Source organism: Dunckerocampus dactyliophorus, chromosome 7 (genome assembly GCF_027744805.1).
Source record: "Dunckerocampus dactyliophorus isolate RoL2022-P2 chromosome 7, RoL_Ddac_1.1, whole genome shotgun sequence".
NCBI classification, from domain to species: Eukaryota; Metazoa; Chordata; class Actinopteri; order Syngnathiformes; family Syngnathidae; genus Dunckerocampus; species Dunckerocampus dactyliophorus.
The window spans coordinates 2,233,297-2,245,782 of NC_072825.1; the positions used below are offsets into that span (position 1 = coordinate 2,233,297).

Here is a 12,486-nt window from a genome sequence, read left to right on the forward strand (position 1 = left end):
TTAAAATAGCAACACTGTGGTCTAATATACTCAAACCCATCATGAAACAACAACATTGTGGTCTGATATACTCGAGTACAATGCAAAACAACAATGTTGTAACCCAATGTACTCAAACGCACCATGAAACAACAACGTTGCGGTCTGATGTACTCGAATGCACCATTAAACAACAACCATGTGGTCTGATGTACTCGAATGCACCATTGAACAACAACCATGTGGTCTGATGTGCTCGAACGTGCCATGAAACCACAACACTGTGGGTCTGATACATTCGAGTGCAACACTGTGGTCTGACATACTCGACCACGCCATTTAAACAACAACATTGTGGTCAGAGATTCTCGAACGCACCATTAAAACAGCAAAACTGTGTTCCAATATACTCAAACGCATCATGAAACAACAGCGTTGTGGTCTGATATACTTGAGTGCAACGCAACACAACAACGTTGTGGTCTGATGGACTGCAGTGCACCGTGAAACAACATTGTGGTCTAATACTCCGTAGCGCCCCTTTAAAACAGAAAAGCCGTGGTCTTATATACTCACACGCACCACAAAACAGTAAGACTCTTTCTGGTGCACTCGAACGCACCGTGAAACAACAACACTGTGGGCCTGATACACTGCAGCGCAGCGCAAACACAAGTGAGTACAAACTGAGACGTGATCAATATTCCGCTCGGGCGCTTCATATTGCGCTGGATCGATATGAGCTCAAAGCCTCGCACTCCATTACGTCGTCACACAATAAGACGGCGGGCCTCGTCTCCGCAGTCACCCCAAGATGATGTTGGGCATGATTTGATTTTCCTGGCAGGAAGCGCTTAACGGGTAATCACAGACGCTCGGCTGAAAAAAATGAAACCATAAAAACACAGAGGGAGTATGATCCGCCTGCTCACGGTGGATCATCTCTTCTTTCATGTGCTAACCTTTACACGTCTGCAGCGTCTTTGCCGCTCAATACAAGTCCAGCTTCCTGTCCACTCACACTCCAACTCAGGACGCACCCCTGGATCTCCTTCTAAGCCTGACATTTTGGATGCTTCCAACCTTGCGGGAACACGTGGAGGGTCAACTTTTCCCTCCTCCCCGTGCACAAAGCGAGGTCCCTATAAGGCATGGCTGGATGAGTTTGGTGTGGAAGAACAAGCCCGTCATCAAACACCTTTAGGCCAGAAACAAAGGCATGCTTGGAGGAGTTTGGGTTGGACGAGAACTAGAAGACCTCTGAGCTCACAAATGGCCAAAAATAAACCTCCTTCACATTTCCCTTCCTGTATGTGGAAGGCCACGCCCCTATACTTTTGTATACTTTGCAGCACATATTCAGCACCCTCTCCATCAACTGCAGGCTCACATTAACGCACGTGAATGTCCTTCAGTGAGTACTGCAACCGGCTACAGACTCAACAGCGCCCCCGGTGGCCTCCCTGTGCCTCCGTGCCAACAACAGCCTGCGTTTACCTGCTAATTATTCCTTTAATTTGGGAGTCTTTCTCCAGTTGCTGTTGCCGCAGCCTCCTTTCACTGTCCTCTAGTCGGTTCTGGTACTGCAGGAGGATCTTGTTGGTCTGCTGTTCCTGCGTCAAGAGCCGGCGCTCGTACTCCTCCAGCTTCTTGTGGGACATCATCAGCCGCTCCTTCAGGCAGTTGATCTCATCCTCGTACTCTCGTACCTGCGGGAGAAAGGACTCGGTTAGACTGGCAGCTGCTGGATCAAATATTCCAGAGAGGAATAGCTGCGTTCCAGGAGGGCTTTTTTTGGCCGTACAATTGTCGGTTTTCGCAAACTATCTGAGACCTCATGGCTTTGATGCCGAGATGAGATTTGAGCGCCATCTGCTCGTTCCTTCGCATTTCACTGTTGGTGATTAAAGATGAACATACACTGTGTGTCCACACTGCCTGCAGTCTTCTTGGCAGACTCTTTTGAATTGACAGTCATTTCTTTACAACTGTAAAACAACAGCGTTGAGGTTTGATATACTCAAGCATACGCAAAACCACAGCAAGGTGGTCTGGTATACTCGAGCGCAACATAGCACAACAACAATGCTGTCTGATATACTCAAGTTTATGGCAAAACAACAGCATTGCGGTATGATATCCTCCAGCACACTGTAAAATAAACAAAACAACAACAATGTTGTCTAAATTACTTAAGCACACCAAAAACAACCACATTGTGGTCTGTTATACCCAAGAGCACCGCAAAACAACAACATTGTTTCCTGATCTACCCGGGAGCAGCAAAAAAACACAGCACTTTGGTGTTACAGTATGTACTTGAACACACCAAAAACAACAACATTGTGGTCTGATCTACCCGAGAGCACCAAAAAAAACAACATTGTGGTCTAAAACACTCAAGCGCAACGCAAAAACTTTGTGGTCTGATATACTCAAGCGCAACGCAACACAACAATGTTGTGGTCCGACATACTTGAGCGCACCAGAAAACAACAACATTGTGGTCTGATCTACCCGAGAGCACCAAAAAAACAACAACATTGTGGTCTAAAATGCTCAAGCGCAACGCAGAACTACACCATTGTGGTCTGATATACTCAAGCGCGATGCAAAACTACAATGTTGTGGACTGACGTACTTCAGCACACCAAAAAACAGCAATGTTGTGGTCTGATATACTTCAGTACACTAGAAACACAAATATTGTGGTTTGGTATATCCGAAAGCAACGGAAAACAACGACGTTGTGGTCTGATGTAGTCGAGCACGCCACAAAACAACAAAAAAACGATTGCAAGGCAAAAGAACAACACTGTGGTTTGTTAGAAGGGCGCACCCACCCTGTCCATGCGTGACTCGTCCATGCTCTTGGAGTACTCCTTCAGTTTGAACTCCTCGCGGTCGATGCGGGAACTCTCAATGTCGGCCGACAGGTGAGGCATGTTGGACACCCAGGCCACCGTCCTCTCGTTGGCCGGTGTCGGGGGGTTGAGGGTGGACGGAGACTGGGAGCCCTGTGCAGCCAGACGGTAAAGACTGCATGTGAGCTGATGAGTTATGTGGTAGAAGAAAGCAAGCGATGTCCCACTTGCCTGTTTGCTCATGGTGGGTTTGAGCAGGTGCTGCTGCTGCTGAGGCTGCTGCTGCTGCGGGGACTGCTGGGTGGTGGGGCTGGATGTTCCCTGCGGACTCCCCGACTCCCTCACCGAGCTCTGCTGGTGAGGCAGGCCCGGCGCCGTGTTGTCTTTCACGGATAGCTGCCGCCCGCCGTGCGGCCGCCCGCCGTAGCCCGACTCGGGCGACTGGAGGAGGTTGCCGCTCTGCGGGCGGGACTTGGCCGGGGCGGCGGGAACAGCGGCCGCGCTGACAGACAGCTGATGGGACGTCTGGGATCTGACACGCTGGCTGGGGGGCGGGGCTGCCCGGGGTTGGACTGTGGAGGGAGGGGTGGTGGCCAAGGAGGAGTGGGAGGTTCCTGTCTGGGAGGCCATGCCCATCATTTGCTGCTGCTGGATGTTATCCTTGCAAGTGAAGCAAGGAATAATCAATCATCATTGTTATCTTCCACTAAAGCTGTTTGCACAGCCAACATGAAGCCTAGATTTGATTGACTGATTGGTGTATACTTACCTACATTGAAAGATATTATATTGGTATACCATCATTTTACATACAATAATAATGATTAAAACATTAAAAAATAATAATAATACATTTGAAAAATGAATGAATGAAAGATTCATTTTTTTACAAACATGTAGTAAAACAATATAGAATAAACCGTATGTCAAACTAATTAAAGAAAAGAAGAAAAAATATTGATACAAATAATAAAATATCTAATATATAATTTTCCTATCTTATGTGAGTGGAGCTCATAGCGGCTAGTCCGCTTATTATCAGTATTTGAACCGCTTGTGTGCCCCTGCAAAGCTGCCCTAATAAAGCTTTCTACTCTTGTAACCATCGAATCGTTGTCACCCAGTATCTTCTGTCATATAAAAGTGTACGCAGTGTGATGAAGAATAATTCCTTTGAGGTTGTTCCGGTAATATCGTACATCGCAACAGGTCTCTCTGATAGCTAACAGATAAGTAAATCACCCCAGGTCCTTTCCAGTAGCAACAAACCATGAGAGGGGGAGCAGTCAGAAAAGCAGAGTGTCCGGTGTCACGTATAGCCAAAAGCGGTTACTCTGGCGGCGCGTGGTCCGGATGCAGCGGGGCCGCCTCTGCACAACTAAGGCTGCGAATACCTGGGTGAGTTCCCCTCGCTCTGGTTGAGAGGTTTCATTCCTCAACCGGGGGGATTTAATGCTTAAAACGGAGCAGTCAGGTAGGGAGGTGCGCCTGCTTCTCGCACGAGGGAGTAAGGGTCTTGCACCACATAGGTAACTAGGCTTTAAACATTATAAAATCATTTTGTGGTCTATCATTTCAAAGTTCAAGGTTGAATAATTCGAGGTCCCTATATCAATATATACAGTATACATACACACACACACATACAGTATGTATATATGGATATATACTGTATATACTGTATACATAGACACACAAAGATACATGTACAATGTAAATACAATGTATTTATCAAGATATTTTACTTAAAAATAGATCATTTTTAAAAATATTACTTACAAATACACTATGCTTGTATTAATTGTATTTGTATTATTAGGTATCATTATTATTAATGTTTTTGATTTAAATGATAATTTTCCTATTCCTTTTTAAAAGCATGAATGCATTATTTTTTATTATAATTTATGAGATTTACTTTTTGCTATTATTTTTTCCAATAATATTTTTGTGCTGCTGCCTGTGTTTCGAGTCCGTGTGTTTCTTTCGTTGTGTCCATCATACCCGATCATATCCGATCATACGGGAGCAATATCAATAAACTGTTCTAGTAAGACTGCAGGTGGATCACATGTAGAAAACTCCATGTAGAAAATGCAGAGCTTAGTAAAGTAGAGTAAGTGAGCGCTGGTGATGTGAAAGACATGTCAAAGGTGAAGGTGACATGAGGACGGCCCACACATGTACCTGCATGTGCATGGACATCTGCCGCCGTCCATAGTCGGCCCTGCTGTAGTCATCGCTGTAGCTGTGCGAGTGGATGATGCTGGGCTGGCCCAGGTGCCCGTCCCGGGTCCTGAGGGTGGACAGGTCCTCACTGCGAGAGAACCCTCCGTGGGCGAACTGCGGCATGTAGCCCTGGTGCGACGGCTCGGGCTCGGGGGCCAGCAGCAGGGGCGCTGGGGGCTGAGCCCGGCTGTGCTGGTGATGGAGCGGCTGCTGCTGGGGCCCGTCGGCGGTCGCCAGGTGAAAGAGGGGATTCTGGAAGGAAAGCGGGTAGCGCATGGCGGCGGCCTGCTGTTGCTGCTGCTGGGATAGCGAGTCGGTGGTGGTGCCCATCTGGCTCAGCTGGCTCAGCCGGAGGCCGCCGGACATGCTGGAGCCGCCAGAGCCAGCTGACAACCTCCCACCCGCCCGCAGCTGGCTGCTCAGGCCCGACCCCAGGCCGCCACCGCCTCCGCTGCTCAGCCCCCCGAAGCTGCCCATGCCGGCGATGGAGGCCTGGGAGGAGTTGAGCATGTCCACCGACTGCAGGTTAGACACGCTGTTCATTCGGGAATCCTGGAGGTCCATCATAGATACGCTTTTACTGACACTGAGCACCTACATGGGCGGCCTTATGAGAGGCTACAGCGCCCCCTTGCTAGTTTGACATGTCAGGTGGGTGATGCATGGGTGGGGTGGTGTTTTTACCGCGGAGGGGCCTGGATATCGGGAATGTCTCAAAGTATTTCCCAGGAAATACCGTTGAGGATGAGTTGCGAGGTGGAAAAAAGCAAACCAAGCAGATGTCATGATTGACTACAGCCTTGATCCAGAGATTCCATGGAGTATGACCACCATGCTCGTCATACTCATCTCACTACCACTTGTCAACCTACTGGATGGGATGATGATTAACACGGCCCCACGCCCTCCCCCAGGCGCGCCCCACACGACTCACCTTTGCGTCCGGTTCCGTGATGTCCGAGCTGCTCGTGCAGTAGGCCGGGCTGGATCGGGCCAGGGGCGGGCGGGACACGTAAAACATGTCTTTGGATGACGCTCGATGGAGGTGGTCTCGGTCCTGAAAGCTCATCTGGGAGCGGGATGGCATGAGCCCACCCGTGGAGGTCGGGGAAGGCAAGCGAGTGATGTCTATCGAGCTGGTGGACACGCGACATGAGGACTTTGATGAAGAACGCGGTTGACCGTATGGGTGTTTACCTGTTGAGATCCCTCATCATGAGGTTCTGGAACTCGGACGAGATGCCCCTGTTGAAGCTGGGCCGGGACAGCAGCCGGTCCACCTGCCGCTCCTGGATGCGGTCCGTCTGGTGGCTCGGCTGCCTCTGGAGGTGCGGGTTACGCAAGGCCATGCTGATGTCATTCAGGAGGCGCGGCAAAGGGCCCAGTTTTATGATGGCGTCCTGGAGGACGGAAATAACCTTTGACACCTAATCGCCAATCAAAAGTAGACCAGTGGAATCTCAAAAGTCGGACAAATGTGCCTCGAAAGATGCATAAAACTTCAGCGTACCGCAAGGAGCATCAAACAATTAGCTTTTTCTTTGACTTTTTTGCAACACATGAAAATGACATGAAGCATAGTAACATACACCTTCTTACAAATTAAAATGAAAACACAGTTAAGACAGTTTTGGTCAGGTTTTAGAGCGGCTAACTTCTTTTTACACTTGCGTGACACATTAAACATTTTTTAATGAGTTTGCCCCCTTCCTGAGTTTGTCACACTTAAATGTTTCAAATAATCAAACAAATGTAAATATTAGTCAATGACAACACAACTGAACACAAAATGCAGTTTTTAAATTAAACTTTTTATTATTAAGGGAGAAAAAAAAAATCAAACCTACATGGTTGAAAAAAAGGTTGAAAAGGTTATAAAGCATTTCTAAAGCTTTGGGACTCCAGCCAACCACAGTGAGAGCCATTATCCACAAATGGCGAAAACATGGAACAGTGGCAAACCTTCCCAGGAGTGGCCGGCCAACCAAAATGAACTCAAGAGCGCATCCGAAAGGTCACAAAAGACACCACAACAACATCCGAAGAACTGCAGGCCTCACTTGCCTCAGTTAAGGTCAGTGTTCATGACTCCACCATGAGAAAGACGCTGGGCAAAAACAGCCTGCATGGCAGAGTTCCAAGACCAAAACCACTGCTGAAGAAAAAGAACATTAAGGCTCGTCTCAATTTTGCCAGAAAATATCTTGATGATCCTCAAGACCTTTGGGAAAATATTCAAAAATTGAACTTTTTGGAAGCTGTGTGTCCCCTTACATCTGGCATAAAAGTAACGCCACATTTCATCATACCAACAGTAAAATATGGTGGTGGTGGTGTGATGGTTTCGGGCTGTTTTGCTGCTTCGGGACCTGGAAGACTGTTGGTGACCTCAAGCTGAAAGCAACTTGGGTTCTGCAGCAGGACAATGATCCAAAACACACCAGCAAGTCCACCTCTGAATGGATGAAGACTTTGGAGTGGTCTAGTCCAGGTCCTGACCTGAATCCTATTGAGATGCTGTGGCATGACCTTAAAAAGGTGCTTCATGCTGGAAAAGCCTCCAATGTGGCTGAATGACAACAATTGTGCAAAATTCCTCCCCAGCGCTGTAAGAGACTCATTGCAAGTTATCACAAACGCTTGATTGCAGTTGTTGCTGCTAAGGGGGGCCCAACCACTTATTAGCTTTAGGGGACAATCACTTTTTCACACAGGGACATGTAGCTTTGGATTGTTTTCTCCCTTCATAATAAAAAGTTTCATTTAAAAACTGCATTTTGTGTTCAGTTGTGTTGTCATCTACTAATATTTACATTTGTTTGATGATCTGAAACATTTAAGTGTGACAAACGTGCACAAAAATAAGAAATCAAGAACACTTTTTGCACACCAGTGTATAATTTCAAGTGTATTATATTTCAGTGTAAAATAGTCAATTGAAAATAGGAAACTTGTGTTTTACATGAAAAGTGTACGTGTCAATAATATCTGTGCCGACCTTGCTGAGCTGAGCCATGACCTCCCAGAGGAGACTGTGCAGGATGGAGAGCTCCCTGCCCAGGTCGATGTAGCCCTCAAAGCCGCCGGCGCTGCTGATGCTGTCCAGGTTGGAGATCTCGTAGAGGAACTGTTGCATGGAACCCCACTCCATCTCCAGGAACTCATTCATGAAGCACATGTACTCCTCTTTGTTGCCGAACCTGGCCCGCGGCAAGGAAACCACACCAAAGGCACTCAATGGAGGCACAATTTGGGGGAAAAGTCAGCATTTCTAAACCTTTGTGGTCCACGTTCCCGGATGTTTTATCGAAGAAAATACAGAGAAATAACATGGAAAAAGTGTTTTGGCTGGGTTTACAATGAAAGGTAGTGTAGGTAGGTTTTTGTTTGCATCATGAGCTAGAGTTGCGTCCAAAAGTATTTGGACAGTAACATTTGGACTGTTGTGATTTTGCCTTATGTTTACAATTAACATTTACAACTTGCATTTATTATAACACCCTTGAAAGGGATATCATAATAAATAGGTATTTTTAATTGATCTCTCATTTATTTATTATATATTTCAAGTAAAATCTGTTCATATTCAGAGGCTCAGAAGTATTGGGACATGTCACTGTGAGTGTCCGCATAAAGAAAGCTCAAAGCTGCTATACAAACCCAAGTTATTCTTGTTTTTATTGGAAAATTGATGACAAAATATGAAAATATATGCAATAAATATAGTGACATAGTAAGGGATAGTTGGGATTTTTTTGACATGAAGTTGTTTGACATCCCCATCAGCACTGTAGTCCATTAACAGCGACTTACCCCCCACTTGGTCTCCTAAGTCCAGTTCTGGTCAGATTTCTGAGATGAAGAACGTAGTTCCACTTAGTTGCTGGGGACAATTCAGTGAAGAGTTTGGCTTCGCAAAAGAATATGCATTCCAAAGGACTGGACTTAGCAGACCAAGTGGGGGGGTAAGTCGCTGTTAATGGACTCCAATGCTGATGGGGATGTCATACGACTTCATGCCAAAACATCCCAACTATCCCTTTTTGTGCTGAACGACTTGATGTTGGAATTGTTAGAATTGGTTGTAAAATGTTGAAGTACTTGAGTAATTAAGATCAAAGGAATATCCTTAAGTTAAGTAGTTTTCTAGAAAAATGTGGATTTTGGGAAAAAAATTAAAATTGTTTAAATGTGAAACACAGATATCCTTAATTGTGCTGAACTATTTGACGTTGGAATTGTTAAAGTAGTTGAAGTGGAGTAATTAAGATCAAAGGAAAAGTTGGAATCTTTGGAAAGTTAGTTGGGAGCCCTGGATGTGTGGAACGTTTTCATGGTGGAATAGTTTGAATTGGTTGAGAAATGTGCAAATGGTGGAAGTTTGAAAAATGGCCCATTCATTTTCAATGGGAAAAATTATGTGGAATTCGGGGATTTTTGGAAAATCTGGGAATTTTTTGAAAAAACGGAAATGGTCGCATAGGATTCCCAAACGAGCTGAACGATTTGATACTTGAATGGTGTGAATTGGTTCAAAAATGAAGGAGGAGTTAGTGGACAAAAAACGGCAGAATAAATGAAAAAATCGTGGCGAAACATACAGTACGTGCCCTGAGGGCATTCACACAATTATTATGCCGAAAATGGTCCGATCCTTGAAAGTTAAAGAATCCTTTAAAAAAATTCCTGGATGCAGACGGTGATCCAGATCAGCCCCAAAATTTGATAAATTCTTCCATATCCCATTTCCGACAATTCCTGAAAATTTCATCCAAATCCTTGTGGAACTTTTCAAGTTATTTTGAACACAAACAAACAAACAGACAAACGCCGGCAAAAACAATACAAAATATGAATGTATTATTTATTATTATTGTTATATATATTGGTTTTTATGGAAAATTTGTTAATTTTCATAGGCTCAAAAGTATTGGGACATATACTTGGGATTTGATGATGATGATGACGGGCTCCAGACTTGAACTGACATCAAAGGATTTTCATCGAAGCGTGAAATATTGTTGTAATATTTACAATGTATTCAATCACGTCTTCATTATTTTATTCCAAATCAAAGGTGGTGGTGCATGAAGGCAAAAATAACAACAACACCGTCCCAATACTTGTGTGCGTACGTGTACGGAGCAACGAGATGAGAAAAAGAATTACTTGGAGAAGTTGGCCAGGTTTTGCACCACTTTGGCGATGAGGGTGAGCGTGCGCGACGTCTGCTCGTCGGGGTACTCCTGCGTCAGGTTGAAGAGCGACGGCGACATGATGGCGGGACAGAGGAAGCGCAGGAAGAGGGAGCCGCTGATGAGGCGGTCGGAGATATCTTCTCGACCTCGCTCGGCGCAGCGTACTCTCCATGAGGCGAACACTTCTTTAAGTTCTCGCGGGAACACACTGCCAAGCGGATATGACATACAGGAAGCCTCATGTACTTTTTCCACATGACGGGATGCGCTCAAGTAGAGTAACTCTTCGACTCCAGAACCGCTGCACACAAAAGCCTAGTAGTAATAATATAATATCATTTAAATTCAAATTTAAAATTTAAATTCAAATATAAAAAATAAAAGAAATACAATTAATTAATGAAAGTGTATTGTTTTCGTCTTATTACTAGGCTTTTGATATAGTGGGGGAAATTTGGACACCTGTGATGTAATACAACACAACCACATAAAACAGGGAACAAAACGACATCTAATCTTATTCAAAACTTACAATTTTAAGATTTAAAAAATGATATTTTTATTATTTTTAGCTGAATATTATATAAATATATGTTAAAATAATAATAATAAGAAGAATATCTACAAATGTTTTGATGTGCGTCATTTCTAGGCTTTCATGGGCCATTTAATCTAAAATGGCGGGCCAAATCTGCCCCACGAGCCTTGAGTTTGACCCCTATGCTGTAACCCGTGCTATTACTTTTAGGACAAATACACCACATGCTGGCGCTGATATTAAACCCCAAAGTCTGACTTGAAAATTCTCACACACATCAAAGAACTTGACAAAACAGGCCGCTGTAAGGCTCTAAATACGGCACACATCTTTAACAGAGCAGAGAGCTCCATACTGCAAGAGCTTTTGGGCATTTTTGCTGAACTTTTAAGACCCACAGAATATTGAGTTTCCGGACTACATAAACATTGAAACGATGCCAAGACACTTTAGACTCTCTTCTTTCCTCATAAAAAAAAACAAAAAAAAACAAAACAAAACAAAAACACCTAATTTTGACCAAAAAGCAGAGAAAACAAGCTTTTTTTGCAGAGTAGCAAAATCAAACTGAGTGAGGGTGGGGTCTGCTGGATGTGGGGATGAATCCCTGTTGCTGACCGATCCAGACGGCAGCCACGCGTCAGAAGAATCAGGGTCCGGTTCTGAGTCACCCGACTCTGAACTGCTTCCGGTGTCAGGCTCCGGTGTCGCACCGCGTGGCTCAGCGACACTAACCACTAGCTCGTTGCTTCGGCTGCCATTGTCAACTGCATTTGTGTCTGCATTTGTGTCACCCACGTCGCCTCTATCTCTTGCGATGGCGTCACTGCTAAAGGCAGAACCACCGCCAGACGAGCTCTGTCACAGTGTTAGCTGCCTGTTTGTTTTTGTCTCCGTTCGATTTCTGCACGTGTTTCGCCATTTTCCTCTCTCAACCCACAATCCGTCTTCTTCATGGACAATATGTCGCTGCCGGTTGGAGGAAAAGAGAAGTGTTGCCCCCTACTGGGACAGAAATACATTGCCTACAAGTCAGAAATTCACACACAAGATGAATAAGACTTTGCTCTGAAGCTCCCGCAAAAAAATAGCATCAACGTTACTTTTTGAAAAGACGTCAGTAGATGTTAAGGGACCGACAAGCACACTAAAATTTGAGCAACATGGGGTGAAAAACATGGCCTCCACCAAGCAAACTATAGCTATGAGTCACATGAGCGTATGTTGCCACAGAGCGTCTCACCAATGAGAGTTGACGATCTTGCAGAGCGCCAGCTCGCAGCACATTCTCAGATTGGCTTGGTGGTCCGGCAGTACAGAGGGGGGCGTTCTCATGGGGTCCACTTCGCAGTTCTCCTCCGACTCGTACAAGGCCCTGATGAACTCCCCTGGAGACGAAGCCTCGTTAGTCAAGCAGGCAGGCAGGAAGGAACTCATCACAATGTCACCCGCAAAGCAAACGCTTAGCTTAATTATTTATTCTTAGAAGTGGGCGAAGAAACCAGAAGAAAGAGTTATGGGAAGATGCTCTTGTTCACGCCACCATAAAGCATCTGCCACTTGTGCTGAGCCGGGATAAACGCCTTATTCAATTTGCCGGCAAACCCCCCCAGGCACGAATGCAGAAATAAGTTTGAGTGGAGAAAAAAAACTACAATTGAAAAACTGCTATGCGGCT

At 45.3% G+C, this 12,486-nt stretch overlaps 1 protein-coding gene across 18 annotated transcripts in view; it reads right to left on the bottom strand.

Annotated features, from left to right (window-relative positions):
* The window catches only part of syngap1b (synaptic Ras GTPase activating protein 1b), a 168,976-nt gene that overhangs the window by 22,692 nt on the left and 133,798 nt on the right, over positions 1-12,486 (bottom strand). For 13 of the 18 annotated variants that reach the window (XR_008571923.1, XR_008571924.1, XR_008571925.1 and 10 more), the window contains 9 exons: positions 12,052-12,196; positions 10,242-10,478; positions 8,071-8,272; positions 6,270-6,472; positions 6,007-6,208; positions 5,031-5,624; positions 3,075-3,503; positions 2,823-2,996; positions 1,477-1,688 (listed from right to left, as the gene is read on the bottom strand). Coding sequence is in view for 14 of the 18 variants with exons in the window: in XM_054780714.1 (XP_054636689.1) it covers positions 1,477-1,688; positions 2,823-2,996; positions 3,075-3,503; positions 5,031-5,624; positions 6,007-6,208; positions 6,270-6,472; positions 8,071-8,272; positions 10,242-10,478; positions 12,052-12,196 (2,398 nt within the window). In the remaining 4 variants the exon portion in view is untranslated. The remainder of the gene's footprint in view (positions 1-1,476; positions 1,689-2,822; positions 2,997-3,074; positions 3,504-5,030; positions 5,625-6,006; positions 6,209-6,269; positions 6,473-8,070; positions 8,273-10,241; positions 10,479-12,051; positions 12,197-12,486) is intronic. The other 5 variants (XM_054780717.1, XM_054780725.1, XM_054780719.1 and 2 more) reach the window with 5 other exon arrangements.